Raw genomic sequence first — 15424 nt, 5'->3', positions numbered from 1 at the left:
GAGGGAATATAAATAAATGGGTGTTTGTGAAGTTACATTAAGAAACATTAAGATAACAGTTTAACACTTACCGCCTTTAAGGTTGTGGGGGTGGGGGACAGGGGTGATACCAGGTCATCAGATGCTTTACATCATCTGAAACCTGGGAGCCTTAAGATTAACCTGTCCAAGTCATGAATCATTATTAAAAAACTATGTATTTATTTATTAAACCACAATGTGGAAGGGGTTAGAATATTATAATTGTTATATATCCATTCCCATTCTCACTTATGTCTCATAACGTTCAGATATTTTTGGGTTGATAGCATTTGTTACACACATTTTTCTGCAAAATGTAACATGTTTTCACGACTTGATATTTGATATAATAATCAAAAATACCTAAAAAGTAACTCATTAAGACATAGAGGAAACGAAAAATATGGCAACAAATTGCCTCACTATGTAAAATGGTTATTACTATTATGGGGACTGACATCTTATTTTATTTTATTGTATTATATATTTGCGAAATATATTTTGCTACTGCTTCAAGAAATTTCCCCCTGGGGATGAATAAAGTAAAATATAATCTAAGCTAGTATGAATACACTTGGGTTTACTGAAATAACTAGAATCTCTGCTTTAGTCATAAACAATGTGTTCAATTAAAGGACTATTTAAGGACCAGTATAAATACACATTTCAGAATCATCGAAAAATAACGTATTTATTCGTCATGCAAGCATGCAAAAAGTGGCCATGTTTTCTTTCAAAATCGTCGTTATGCGAAGGTTATCTCATGAAGCTGCACCTTATTGGAAAATGTCCAAATCTTGGTGGTGGCCTGGGTGTGCCCATACGCGATTTCCTGTATAAAATACCCAAAGTTTGGGCTGATCGGCATTCAACCGAACAAGCATCAAGGAAGATGAGTCTCAACGCCAAGGACAAGGAAGCAGTCAATTTTCAATTCAATTTTTTCAATTCAGTTTATTTCGTATAGCCCAATATCACAAATTACAAATTTGCCTCAGAGGGCTTTACAATCTGTACACATACGACATCCCTGTCCCAGGACCTTGCATCGGATCAGGAAAAACTCCCCAAAAATAACCTTTGACAGGGAAAAAAGGGAAGAAACCTTCAGGAGAGCAACAGAGGAGGATCCCTCTCCCCCAATGGACAGAAGCAATAGATGTCATGTGTACACAATGAACAGCATTTACAAAGGTACATGAACGCATCGCTCTCTCTTTTCCGGTAAGCGTATTGCATCACTTCTGGTTGCCAGCTTAGCAGCTCGCGATGTTTTCTTCTACCCCTCCCGCTCCCTCTTGCTCAGAGTGTCTCATGTATAGCTATTCCTCTGCCTCTCTTAATGATAACGGTACATGCAACAAGTGTAGTTAATTTGCTAGGTTGGAGGCAGTTCTAAGTGGGTTAGATGCACGGCTTCGCACCATCGAAGCTCAGACAGTTACGCTAGTTAGCTCGCCACCCCCCATAGCCGGCCCGGAGCCTTTAGCTTTAGCCTCTGTTAGCTGTCCCCTGGCAGCCCCCGAGCAGCCGGATGGCTGGGTGACTGTTCGAAAGGGTTTTAAGTCTAAACAGAAGCCCACTGAGCACCGCCAACCTCTTCACGTTTCGAACCAGTTTTCCCCACTCAGCGACACACCCGCTGAGAAACCCACTCTGGTTATAGGTAGCTCCATAGTCAGAAACGTGAAGATAGGGAAGCCAGGGACCAAAGTAATATGCATCCCGGGGGCCAGAGCGGGCGACTGTCACAACCGTCACTAGACGGTAGTGCTTTTATTTTTGTTGTCTTGTCACTTCCTGTTTTACTTTGAAATCATCCTCCTGTGTCATGTCTGCTGTCTTTACTTCCTCATATGTGATTACCTCTCCCTGCCCTGATGTGTTTCACCTGTGTCTCGTTAACTCCCCTCCCAGTGTGTATATATACTCTGTGCTTCACTTGTCTCGTTGCCAGTTCGTTTTTCTTCACCTGTGAGTCAACTTACCAGCGTTTTTCCTGCCTGATATCCTGTTCTGATTCCGACGTCCCTTCGTTTCCGAGTAAGCCCGATCCCTGCCTGTACCTCTGCCGAGTTTGACTGCCTTCCTGTGAATGACCCTGGACTGTTTACGTTGACGATTCTACTCTCCCCTGAGTGAGACAGCTGCTCTCACCACAGCGGGTCAGAGCCTTGCCGACCGGCCTCAGTCCCTCCCCAGTTACATCGGGAGAACCTTCGGCGGTCCTTCTCCAGAGACTCTATCCTGTTGCAATATTACCTTTAAAGGAATCCTTGTGAACTTTACTCTCTGCCTCGGGTCGTGCATTTGGGTTCTTTCATTAGTGCTCCGGCGTGACAGTGACATTGAATCTTGTTTAAAACTGCTGGCTAAAGATGAGCGTAGTTACAGTAAGATTATAATACACGCCGGCGGTAATGACTCCCGATTGCGGCGGTCGGAGGTCACTAAAATTAATGTGGAATCGGTGTGTACTTATGCCAAGACAATGTCGGACACCGTAGTTTTCTCTGGCCCTCTCCCCAATCTGATCAATGATGACATGTATAGCCGCATGTCATCATTCAACCGCTGGTTGTCCAGGTGGTGCCCAGCAAACAATGTGGGCTACATAGATAACTGGCAGACTTTCTGGGGAAAGCCTGATCTGATGAGTCGAGACGGCATTCATCCCACTTGGGATGGAGCGCGTCTCATTTCTGCGAACATGGCCAAGTTGATTAGCGGACTTAATCCATGACCCAGAGTTCAGATCAGGAAGCAGAAGCAGAGTTGTAGTCTTCCACTTCCATTCGAGCAGTTACCCACCCTTAACCTTAACTCTATAGAGACTGTGTCTGTCCCACGGCCACTTAAATTAATTAAATCAAAAGTAACCAGAAGAGGAGTCATACAAAATAACCTCATAAAGGTTAACATCACTACTGCCAGTGCAACAAAACAAGAGAATTAAATGTGGACTCCTAAATATTAGATCTCTGTCATCTAAAGCTGTATTAGTAAATGATTTAATATCAGACAATCACATTGATTTACTGTGTCTTACTGAAACCTGGCTAAGCCATGAAGAATATGTCAGCCTAAATGAATCAACTCCTCCAAGTCATATTAATACTCACATTCCTCGAGGCACCGGACGAGGAGGTGGAGTAGCAGCCATCTTTGACTCAAGCCTATTAATGAATCCTAAACCTAAACTAAACTACAACTCATTTGAAAGCCTTGTTCTTAGTCTTTCACATCCAACCTGTAAAACATTACAGCCAATTACATTTGTTATACTGTACCGGCCACCAGGTCCATATTCAGAATTTATATCTGAATTTTCAGAGTGTTTATCAAGTTTAGTCCTTAAAACTGATAAAGTTATTATTGTCGGAGATTTTAATATTCATGTGGATATTGACAATGATTGCCTTAGTACTGCATTTATCTCATTGTTGGACTCGATTGGCTTCTGTCAGAGAGTACAGAAACCCACTCACTGCTTTGGCCACACCCTCGACCTTGTTCTTACATATGGCATTGACATTGAGCATTTGGAGGTCTTCCCACAGAACCCTCTTCTGTCAGACCATTACCTCATAACTTTTGAGTTTATACTCCCGGAGTATACACCGTTAGTCAAAAGTTTCTACACCAGATGTCTAACTGACAGTGCTGTAGCTAAATTTAAAGAAGCGATTCCTTCTGCATTTGATTCAATACCACGTCTCAATGTGACGGAGGACTCCTGTGCTAACTTTAGTCCGTCCCAGATTGATCATATTGTCGATAGTGCTACAGGCTTACTGAGAATGACACTAGACTCGATAGCCCCACTGAAGAAAAAGACAGTGAGGCAAAGGAGGTTTGCTCCCTGGTATACACAGACCTCAGACCCGCGACCTAAAGCAAACTTCACGAAAGCTCGAAAGTATGTGGCGTTCCACCAATCTGGAAGAATCATGCTTAGTTTGGCGAGATAGTCTTAAAACATATAAAAAGGCTCTCCGTAATGCCAGAGCAGCCTATTACTCATCAGTAATAGAGAAAAATAAGAACAACCCCAGGGTTCTCTTTAGCACTGTAGCCAGGCTGACAGAGAGTCACAGCTCTGTGGAACCGTGTATTCCTATAGACCTCAGTAGTAATGACTTCATGAACTTCTTCAATGAAAAGATTTTAACTATTAGAGGCAAGATTGATGATCTCTTGCCCTCAACAACTGCCGATCTGTCATCAAGAGGAGTGGCCTTGGAAACGGCTGTATGACCTGGTGTATATTTGGATAGCTTTTCTCCCATTAACCTAGACCAATTGTCTTCAACGGTTTCTACTTCTAAACCGTCTACCTGTCTCTTAGACCCCATCCCAACGAGGCTGCTTAAAGACGTGTTGCCTTTAATTGGCACCTCTCTGCTGGATATTGTTAATGTGTCTTTGCTAATAGGGCATGTACCACATTCCTTCAAAGTAGCTGTAATTAAACCTCTCCTGAAAAAGCCCACTCTTAATCCAGAGGTGTTGGCTAACTACAGACCAATCTCTAACCTTCCCTTCCTCTCTAAGATCCTTGAGAAAGTAGTCGCAAATCAGTTGTGCGACTTCCTACATCAGAATAGTTTATTTGAGGAGTTTCAGTCAGGATTTAGAAAACACCACAGCACAGAGACAGCACTGGTGAAAATTACAAATGACCTCCTAATTGCATCAGATAAAGGACTCATCTCCGTACTGGTATTATTAGACCTTAGTGCTGCGTTCGACACCATTGATCATGAGATCCTATTACAGAGACTGGATCAGTCGATTGGCATTTCAGGTACCGCACTAAGTTAGTTTAAATCCTATTTATCAGATCGATCTTAATTTGTATTTGTAAACGATGAAGCCTCAATGACCACCAACGTTAATCACGGAGTTCCACAAGGTTCTGTGCTTGGACCAATTTTATTTACCTTATATATGCTTCCTTTGGGCAATATTATCAGGAAACACTGCATAAACTTTCATTGCTATGCAGACGATACTCAATTATATCTATCGATCAAACCAGAGGAGACCAACCAGCTCGCTAAAATTCAAGAATGTCTTAAAGACATAAAAACATGGATGACCTGCAACTTCCTGATGACTCAGACAAAACTGAAGTTATTTTACTGGGCCCTGAATACCTCAGAGATCAATTATCTGGTGATGTGGTTTCTGTAGATGGCATTTCCCTGGCATCCAACACCACTGTAAAGAATCTAGGCGTTATCTTTGACCAAGACTTGTCCTTTAACTCCCACGTTAAGCAAATGTCAAGGATTGCATTTTTTCATCTACGTAACATTTCAAAAATCAGGCACATCTTGTCTCAAAAAGATGCAGAAAAGCTGGTTCACGCGTTTGTTACTTCCAGACTAGATTACTGCAACTCCTTATTATCAGGCTGCTCTAATAAGTATATGAATATGACAATGTATGAATGGAACTCCAATCCATGAAACAGAAGGAGGTAGAGAGGAGGGGGGGCGGGGCGCATCAGCAGGGCCAACGCGGGAGGCCGGCTCACCAGGCATCAGACACCTCCAGGTCCAATGGACCCTATGAGACGTGAAGTCACAACGATTCCGGGGAGGAAGCAGAGTTATAAGGTGCAATGGAGAGATGTAAATTCATCCATAAGGAGAGAGAGAAGAGGAGATAGGTGCTCAGTGTATCCTAAAACATCCCCCAGCAGCATATAAGCCTATAGCAGCATATCAAGGGGCTCGACCAGGGCAAACCTGATTCAGCCCTAACTATAACCACTATCAAACAGGAAAGTCTTAAGTCTATTCTTGAATGAGGTGACTGTGTCTGCCTCCCGGACTGAAAGTGGAAGCTGGTTCCATAAAAGAGGAGCTTGATAACTGAAGGCTCTTGCTCCCATCCTACTTTTTAGGACTCTAGGAACCACAAGTAGCCCCCATTTAGTGAGCGCAGCTCTCTAGTGGGGCAATATGGTACTTCAAGCTCCTTAAGATATGATGGTGCATCACCAGTCAAGGCTTTGTAGGTGAGGAGAAGAATTTTAAATGTGATTCTTGATTTTACAGGGAGCCAGTGCAGAGCAGCTAATACAGGAGTAATGTGATCTCTTTTCTTAGTTTTTGTGAGTACATGAGCTGCAGCATTCTGGATAAACTGGAGGGATTTAAGAGACTTATTAGAGCAGCCTGATAATAAGGAGTTGCAGTAATCTAGTCTGGAAGTAACAAACGCGTGAACCAGCTTTTCTACATCTTTTTGAGACAAGATGTGCCTGATTTTTTAAATGTTACGTAGATGAAAAAATGCAATCCTTGAGATTTGCTTAACGTGGGAGTTAAAGGACAAGTCCCGATCAAAGATAACGCCGAGATTCTTTACAGTGGTGTTGGATGCCAGGGCAATGCCATATACAGAAACCACATCACCAGATAATTGATCTCTGAGGTGTTCAGGGCCTAGTAAAATAACTTCAGTTTTGTCTGAGTTTAACATCAGGAAGTTGCAGGTCATCCATGTTTTTATGTCTTCAAGACATTCTTGAATTTTAGCGAGCTGGTTGGTCTCCTCTGGTTTGATCGATAGATATAATTGAGTATCGTCTGCATAGCAATGAAAGTTTATGCAGTGTTTCCTGATAATATTGCCCAAAGGAAGCATATATAAGATAAATAAAATTGGTCCAAGCACAGAACCTTGTGGAACTCCGTGATTAACGTTGGTGGTCATTGAGGATTCATTGTTTACAAATACAAATTGAGATCGATCTGATAAATAGGATTTAAACCAACTTAGTGCGGTACCCGAAATGCCAATCGACTGATCCAGTCTCGTAATAGGATGTCATGATCAATGGTGTCGAACACAGCACTAAGGTCTAATAATACCAGTACGGAGATGAGTCCTTTATCTGATGCAATTAGGAGGTCATTTGCAATTTTCACCAGTGCTGCCTCTGTGCTGTGGTGTTTTCTAAATCCTGACTGAAACTCCTCAAATAAACTATTCTGATGTAGAAAGTCACACAACGGATTTGCGTCTACTTTCTCAAGGATCTTAGAGAGGAAGGGAAGGTTAGAGATCGGTCTGTAGTTAGCCAACACCTCTGGATTAAGAGTGGGCTTTTTCAGGAGAGGTTTAAATACAGCTACTTTGAAGGAATGTGGTACATGGCCTGTTAGCAAAGACACATTAACAATATCCAACAGAGAGACGCCAATTAAAGGCAACACGTCTTTAAGCAGCCTCGTTGGGATGGGGTCTAAGAGACAGGTAGACAGTTTGTGGGGCGACTATGGGTCAGTGGTTAGCATGCCCGTCTTTCAATCAAGAGGTTGGCAGTTCAATGTCCTTGAGCAAGACACTTAACCCTGCATTGCTCCCCGTAGCTGTGTCTACGGTGTATAATGTAAAGTGTCTTTGAGTATCTTGAAAAGCACTATATAAATTAAATGGATTATTATTATTATTTAGAAGTAGAAACCGTTGAGGACAATTGGTCTAGGTTAATGGGAGAAAAGCTATCCAAATATACACCAGGGCATACAGCCGTTTCCAAGGCCACTCCTCTTGATGACAGATCGGCAGTAGTTGAGGGCAAGAGATCATCAATCTTGCCTCTAATAGTTAAAATCTTTTCATATAAGAAGTTCATAAAGTCATTACTACTGAGGTCTATAGGAATACACAGCTCCACAGAGCTGTGACTCTGTCAGCCTAGGAAAACATACAAAATCAGAAACAATGTCTCACCTGGAAAGAGCTGCAGGGCCCACGGAGTCATAGTCCAGCTTGGCGAAGATGTCCTTGATGGTGGCGCGCTCGCATTCTGTCCATTCAACCATGTTGTCGGCTGTAGAGTTGTTCCACTAGTCTGGTGTGGATCAGTACCAGATGCAACTTAATAAAGACTTGTTCACTCCTCCCAATAATATGCGATTGGCATCCAATCCAATCATTGGATGGGTTGGGTAAGTGGGTTGGCCGAGTATTACGGTTTTGCAACATTGATAAAGAAAGGGCTAACCTGCAATGCTTAGATTGTGTCCAAAGCAGAGGAAATAAATATAACTGGCAAAGTGTCATGATCAGACATTTAGGCAAGTCAGTGTTGCATGTTTGCTGTCAACAGAAGAAGGCACTAAAAAACTATTTAACTACTTACTTACTTGTACTACTTTTTTACTCTATATACTGTAATGTATAACATATTATTCTGATGTAGTTTAGATGATATCATGCTTTCTGTTTGACAATATTTCCATCACTGTTATTAATGTTATACAGTAAATTCAAGCCTAATATGAGGTGTTTACGGTCATTGTGTTAAATTAATCTGTTTGAAATACATAATAGATCATACAAATCTATATTAAAATGTGATGTGGTTTACTTATTATATGCATACCTGTTCACATGAGTAAGTATCTCATCCAGTGGAGGGCGTTGCACGTTAGGAAGCTCTGACCGCTGCATGACTTGATGATAATCTGATGATGATGATGATGAAGATTAACTTGTCCAAGTCATGAATCATTATTAAAAAAACTGTGTATTTATTTATTGAACCACAATGTGGAAGGGGTTAGAATATTATAATGGCTATATATCCATTCCCATTCTCACTTATGTCTCATAACTTTCAGATATTTTTGGGTTGATAGCATTTGTTACACACATTTTTCTACAAAATGTAACATGTTTTTATGACTTGATATTTTATATAATAATCAAAAATACCTAAAAAATAACTTATTGAGACATAGAGGAAATGGAAAAAATGGCAACAAATTGCCTCACTATGTAAAATGGTTATTACTATTATGGCGACTGACATCTTATTTTATTTTATTGTATTGTATATTTGCGAAATATATTTTGCTACTGCTTCAAGAAATTTCCCCCTGGGGATGAATAATGCTTTAGTCATAAACAATGTGTTCAATTAAAGGACTATTTAAGGACCAGTATAAATACACATTTCAGAATCATCGAAAAATAACGTATTTAATCGTCATGCAAGCATGCAAAAAGTGGCCATGTTTTCTTTCAAAATCGTCCTTGTGCGAAGGTTATCTCATGCAAGCTGCACCATATTGGAAAATGTCCAAATCTTGGTGGTGGCCTGGGTGTGCCCATGCGCGACTTCCTGTATAAAATACCCAAAGTTTGGGCTGATCGGCATTCAACCGAACAAGCATCAAGGAAGATGAGTCTCAACGCCAAGGACAAGGAAGCAGTCAGAGCCTTCTGGGCTAAAGTGTCTGGCAAGGCGGGGGAAATCGGCACCGATGCTAATAATAATACATATATGACACCATATTATTATTATTATTATTACTACTATTATTATTATGTTTAAGTTGCATTATAATAATACTAAACATTTATTGTGTTTATTATAATATATCCTTATGTAAACTTGAAATGCTGGAGAAAAAAAACTAACAGCAGTGGGGTTTTCACACATCTAAAGAGGCATTATAGCTGTTTATGAAACACGAACAAATACATATTTGACGGGATTTATATAAAGGTATTTAAAGTGTAATATGTGGTTAGCTGTTGTACATTTATGCAAATATATCTTTATATTTTATAGTTGGCCCACAGTTTCCTTTTTTTTGTTTTACTAGAATATTTTCAATTAATCCTCTTCTCCCCCATTATATTTCAAAGAAAACTCTTTTAATAATCTAATAATAATACATGTACGACACCATATTATTATTATTTTTATTATGTTTAAGTTGCATTATAATAATACAAAACATTTATTGTGATTATTATAATATATCCTAATGTAAAACTTTGAATGTGGTCATCCTTCATTTTCTACATTTAAGTATACCTTTTCCACCCCTGAGCATAATGTAACTTGTGAAAAAGGCTTTCATAATATAATGTTCACATCGTCTTAATTTGACCATTAAAGCAGGAAGAAAAAGAGAGATAGAGAGAGTATGTGTGTGTAATATGAGTAATATGCCACATATTACTCATATTACACACACATACTAAATATATGCTCTTATTTGTGCAAATACATCTTTATATTATATAGTTGCCCCACTGCTTCCGTTTTCTGATTTTACTCGAATTATTTCAATTAATCCTCTTCTCCCCCATTATATTTCAAAGATAACTCTTTTAATGATTTAATAATCTAATAATAATAATACATATGCAACACCATATTATTATAATTATTTTGCATAATAATAACACAAAACATACATTGTGATTATTATAATATCCTGATGTAAAACTTTGAAAGTGGTCATCCTACATGATGACTATGTTACTTTTAAGTATACCTTTTGCATATAACGATATTGTGAAAAAGGCTTTCATAATATAATTTTCACATCGAAAAAGCAGGAAGAAAAAAGACATACAACTTGTTAAAATGCTGATTGTTTTATTTATGTATGCCGTGGAAACATCTAAAAAAAACATAGAGCTTTTCATGGTCAGCATATGAGGGTCTTCTGTTGCAGCTCTCTAATGGTACTGTCTTCCCAGGGCGGACACCACCGCGGCCAGAAACTTCTGGAGAGCTGCCTGGACTTCACCAGTGAAGGCTTTGCCCATCCGAGAAGCAACCACGATGGTCAGGCAGTCGGAAATGAGCTGCAACACAACATCAGAAACATCAGCAACAAGTATTTGTTGAACATGAGTAGTTAGCTCATTAGCTCCTCAACTTTACCTTGAAATTGTCGGGGTCCACGTGCAGTTTCTCAGAGTGCAGCACGCTCAGGTCGGCGTAGGTTTCCTTCAAGTTGTCCATGTTCTTCACACCTCGCTCCAGATCGTGCAGGATAATCTTTCCATGTTTTGCAACATTTGGATTTCCCATGATTGCAGCGGCATTGTAGAGGTTTCCAAATTTACTGAAATACCTCTGAGTCCAGGGGTAGACGACCAGACACCTGAGGAAACATGTTAAAACATGCATAACTCGCAATTCAAAATTAATTTGTTAATGCATTTCTTTGTATACATTCAGTGAAGGAAAACATACAAAATCAGAAACAATGTCTCACCTGGAAAGAGCTGCAGGGCCCACGGAGTCATAGTCCAGCTTGGCGAAGATGTCCTTGATGGTGGCGCGCTCGTAGTTTGTCCATTCAACCATGTTGTCGGCTGTAGAGTTGTTCCACTAGTCTGGTGTGGATCAGTACCAGATGCAACTTAATAAAGACTTGTTCACTCCTCCCAATAATATGCGATTGGCATCCAATCCAATCATTGGATGGGTTGGGTAAGTGGGTTGGCCGAGTATTACGGTTTTGCAACATTGATAAAGAAAGGGCTAACCTGCAATGCTTAGATTGTGTCCAAAGCAGAGGAAATAAATATAACTGGCAAAGTGTCATGATCAGACATTTAGGCAAGTCAGTGTTGCATGTTTGCTGTCAACAGAAGAAGGCACTAAAAAACTATTTAACTACTTACTTACTTGTACTACTTTTTTATTCTATATACTGTAATATATAACATATTATTCTAATGTAGTTTAGATGATATCATGCTTTCTGTTTGACAATATTTCCATCACTGTTACTAATGTTATACAGTAAATTCAAGCCTAATATGAGGTGTTTACGGTCATTGTGTTAAATAATCTGTTTGAAATACATAATAGATCATACAAATATATATTAAAATGTGATGTGGTTTACTTATTATATGCATACCTGTTCACATGAGTAAGTATCTCATCCAGTGGAGGGCGTTGCACGTTAGGAAGCTCTGACCGCTGCATGACTTGATGATAATCTGATGATGATGATGATGAAGATTAACCTGTCCAAGTCATGAATCATTATTAAAAAACTGTGTATTTATTTATTAAACCACAATGTGGAAGGGGTTAGAATATTATAATGGTTATATATCCATTCCCATTCTCACTTATGTCTCATAACTTTCAGATATTTTTGGGTTGATAGCATTTGTTACACACATTTTTCTGCAAAATGTAACATGTTTTTACGACTTGATATTTGATATAATAATCAAAAATACCTAAAAAATAACTTATTGAGACATAGAGGAAATGAAAAAAATGGCAACAAATTGCCTCACTATGTAAAATGGTTATTACTATTATGGCGACTGACATCTTATTTTATTTTAATTGTATTGTATATTTGCGAAATATATTTTGCTACTGCTTCAAGAAATTTCCCCCTGGGGATGAATAATGCTTTAGTCATAAACAATGTGTTCAATTAAAGGACTATTTAAGGACCAGTATAAATACACATTTCAGAATCATCGAAAAATAACGTATTTAATCGTCATGCAAGCATGCAAAAAGTGGCCATGTTTTCTTTCAAAATCGTCCTTGTGCGAAGGTTATCTCATGCAAGCTGCACCATATTGGAAAATGTCCAAATCTTGGTGGTGGCCTGGGTGTGCCCATGCGCGACTTCCTGTATAAAATACCCAAAGTTTGGGCTGATCGGCATTCAACCGAACAAGCATCAAGGAAGATGAGTCTCAACGCCAAGGACAAGGAAGCAGTCAGAGCCTTCTGGGCTAAAGTGTCTGGCAAGGCGGGGGAAATCGGCACCGATGCTCTGTCTAGGTGAATATAACCCCACAATGCACAAGCTGCTCCTAAAATACTTGTTTGTTTAAAAAATATATATTCAGCCTATTGCTCTCTCTCATGTGTTCCTCAGGATGCTGGTGGTCTACCCACAGACCAAGACCTACTTCTCCCACTGGAAGGACTTGAGCCCTGGATCTGAGCCGGTGAAGAAGCACGGAAAGAGCGTGATGGGTGGAGTTGCAGAGGCCGTGGCCAAAATTGACGACCTGAATGCGGGTCTCCTGAACCTCAGTGAGCTGCATGCCTTCACTCTGCGAGTGGACCCTGCCAACTTCAAGGTAGATGCCATTGATGATGACGTACACCTCAGTGTAGACATAGAGTGTCACCGCATCTTGTGGATTTTGGAGCTTTTTAATTTTATACTCATTATGTTTAATGCTTGGTCATGTTTTAAATGATTCTATTTTCACAGATTCTCTCTCACTGCATCCTCTTGGTCCTGGCCATCATGTTCCCCCAGGACTTCACCCCTGAGGTCCACGTGGCCATGGACAAGTTCCTGGCTGCTCTGTCTCGTGCCCTCTCTGAGAAATACAGATAAACTGTGAACAGGACCCGCTGACGGACAGCAGCATGGTCTTAAATACTCTGTCAGTCAGGATATGAATAAAAGATCAAATGCAAAGAAACTGTTTGTGTGGAGGAATTCATTTATTTTGAGTGGATGGTCTGCAGATTAAAAGAGGTTCAATTCAGGTCAACAGCACGCAAAGCGTCAGTTCAGTGGAATTTATATTGTAATAATAATAAATACATCTTTATATTTTATAGTTGGCCCACAGTTTCATTTTTTTTGGTTTTACTAGAATATTTGTAATTAATCCTCTTCTCCCGCATTATATTTCAAAGATAACTCTTTAAATAATCCTATAATAATACATATATGACACCATATTATTAATATTATTATTATTACTACTATTATTATTATGTTTAAGTTCCATTATAATAATACTAAACATTTATTGTGTTTATTATAATATATCCTTATGTAAACTTGAAATGCTGGAGAAAAAAACAAACAGCAGTGGGGTTTTCACACATCTAAAGAGGCATTATAGCTGTTTATGAAACACGAACAAATACATATTTGACGGGATTTATATAAAGGTATTTAAAGTGTAATATGTGTTTAGCTCTTGCACATTTATGCAAATATATCTTTATATTTTATAGTTGGCCCACAGTTTCCTTTATTTTGTTTTACTAGAATATTTTCAATTAATCCTCTTCTCCCCCATTATATTTCAAAGAAAACTCTTTTAATAATCTAATAATAATACATGTACGACACCATATTATTATTATTTTTATTATGTTTAAGTTGCATTATAATAATACAAAACATTTATTGTGATTATTATAATATATCCTAATGTAAAACTTTGAATGTGGTCATCCTACATTTTCTACATTTAAGTATACCTTTTCCACCCCTGAGCATAATGTAACTTGTGAAAAAGGCTTTCATAATATAATGTTCACATCGTCTTAATTTGACCATTAAAGCAGGAAGAAAAAGAGAGATAGAGAGAGTATGTGTGTGTAATATGAGTAATATGCCACATATTACTCATATTACACACACATACTAAATATATGCTCTTATTTGTGCAAATACATCTTTATATTATATAGTTGCCCCACTGCTTCCGTTTTCTGATTTTACTCGAATTATTTCAATTAATCCTCTTCTCCCCCATTATATTTCAAAGATAACTCTTTTAATGATTTAATAATCTAATAATAATAATACATATGCAACACCATATTATTATAATTATTTTGCATAATAATAACACAAAACATACATTGTGATTATTATAATATCCTGATGTAAAACTTTGAAAGTGGTCATCCTACATGATGACTATGTTACTTTTAAGTATACCTTTTGCATATAACGATATTGTGAAAAAGGCTTTCATAATATAATTTTCACATCGAAAAAGCAGGAAGAAAAAAGACATACAACTTGTTAAAATGCTGATTGTTTTATTTATGTATGCCGTGGAAACATCTAAAAAAAACATAGAGCTTTTCATGGTCAGCATATGAGGGTCTTCTGTTGCAGCTCTCTAATGGTACTGTCTTCCCAGGGCGGACACCACCGCGGCCAGGAACTTCTGGAGAGCTGCCTGGACTTCACCAGTGAAGGCTTTGCCCATCTGAGCAGCAACCACGATGGTCAGGCAGTCGGAAATGAGCTGCAACACAACATCAGAAACATCAGCAACAAGTATTTGTTGAACATGAGTAGTTAGCTCATTAGCTCCTCAACTTTACCTTGAAATTGTCGGGGTCGACGTGCAGTTTCTCAGAGTGCAGCACGCTCAGGTCGGCGTAGGTTTCCTTCAAGTTGTCCATGTTCTTCACACCTCGCTCCAGATCGTGCAGGATAATCTTTCCATGTTTTGCAACATTTGGATTTCCCATGATTGCAGCGGCATTGTAGAGGTTTCCAAATTTACTGAAATACCTCTGAGTCCAGGGGTAGACGACCAGACACCTGAGGAAACATGTTAAAACATGCATAACTCGCAATTCAAAATTAATTTGTTAATGCATTTCTTTGTATACATTCAGTGAAGGAAAACATACAAAATCAGAAACAATGTCTCACCTGGAAAGAGCTGCAGGGCCCACGGAGTCATAGTCCAGCTTGGCGAAGATGTCCTTGATGGTGGCGCGCTCGTAGTTTGTCCATTCAACCATGTTGTCGGCTGTAGAGTTGTTCCACTAGTCTGGTGTGGATCAGTACCAGATGCAACTTAA

The 15424-nt window shown here is 39.1% G+C and overlaps 3 protein-coding genes across 3 annotated transcripts; 1 reads left to right on the top strand and 2 right to left on the bottom strand.

Moving 5' to 3' along the window:
- Positions 1-10424: 10424 nt before the first annotated feature.
- On the bottom strand, positions 10425-11210 carry LOC117735584 (hemoglobin subunit beta-2-like). The gene is made up of 3 exons (XM_034540282.1): positions 11070-11210; positions 10733-10955; positions 10425-10653 (listed from the first exon to the last, which is right to left on the bottom strand). The coding sequence occupies exons 1-3, from the start codon at positions 11159-11161 to the stop codon at positions 10525-10527; spliced, it is 444 nt and encodes a 147-aa protein (XP_034396173.1). The 5' UTR covers positions 11162-11210; the 3' UTR covers positions 10425-10524.
- A 1227-nt stretch (positions 11211-12437) lies between these two features.
- On the top strand, positions 12438-13278 carry LOC117735582 (hemoglobin subunit alpha-1-like). Its single transcript, XM_034540280.1, has 3 exons — positions 12438-12619; positions 12717-12924; positions 13062-13278. The coding sequence occupies exons 1-3, from the start codon at positions 12453-12455 to the stop codon at positions 13188-13190; spliced, it is 504 nt and encodes a 167-aa protein (XP_034396171.1). The 5' UTR covers positions 12438-12452; the 3' UTR covers positions 13191-13278.
- Positions 13279-14627: 1349 nt separating this feature from the next.
- LOC117735586 (hemoglobin subunit beta-2-like) lies at positions 14628-15414 on the bottom strand. The gene is made up of 3 exons (XM_034540283.1): positions 15273-15414; positions 14936-15158; positions 14628-14856 (listed from the first exon to the last, which is right to left on the bottom strand). Exons 1-3 carry the CDS (start codon positions 15362-15364, stop codon positions 14728-14730), a joined length of 444 nt encoding a protein of 147 aa, XP_034396174.1. The 5' UTR covers positions 15365-15414; the 3' UTR covers positions 14628-14727.
- Between the last annotated feature and the right edge of the window lie 10 nt (positions 15415-15424).

Source organism: Cyclopterus lumpus, chromosome 8, assembly GCF_009769545.1.
Source record: "Cyclopterus lumpus isolate fCycLum1 chromosome 8, fCycLum1.pri, whole genome shotgun sequence".
Lineage (NCBI taxonomy): Eukaryota > Metazoa > Chordata > Actinopteri > Perciformes > Cyclopteridae > Cyclopterus > Cyclopterus lumpus.
This window is presented reverse-complemented; position numbering and strand designations above follow the sequence as displayed.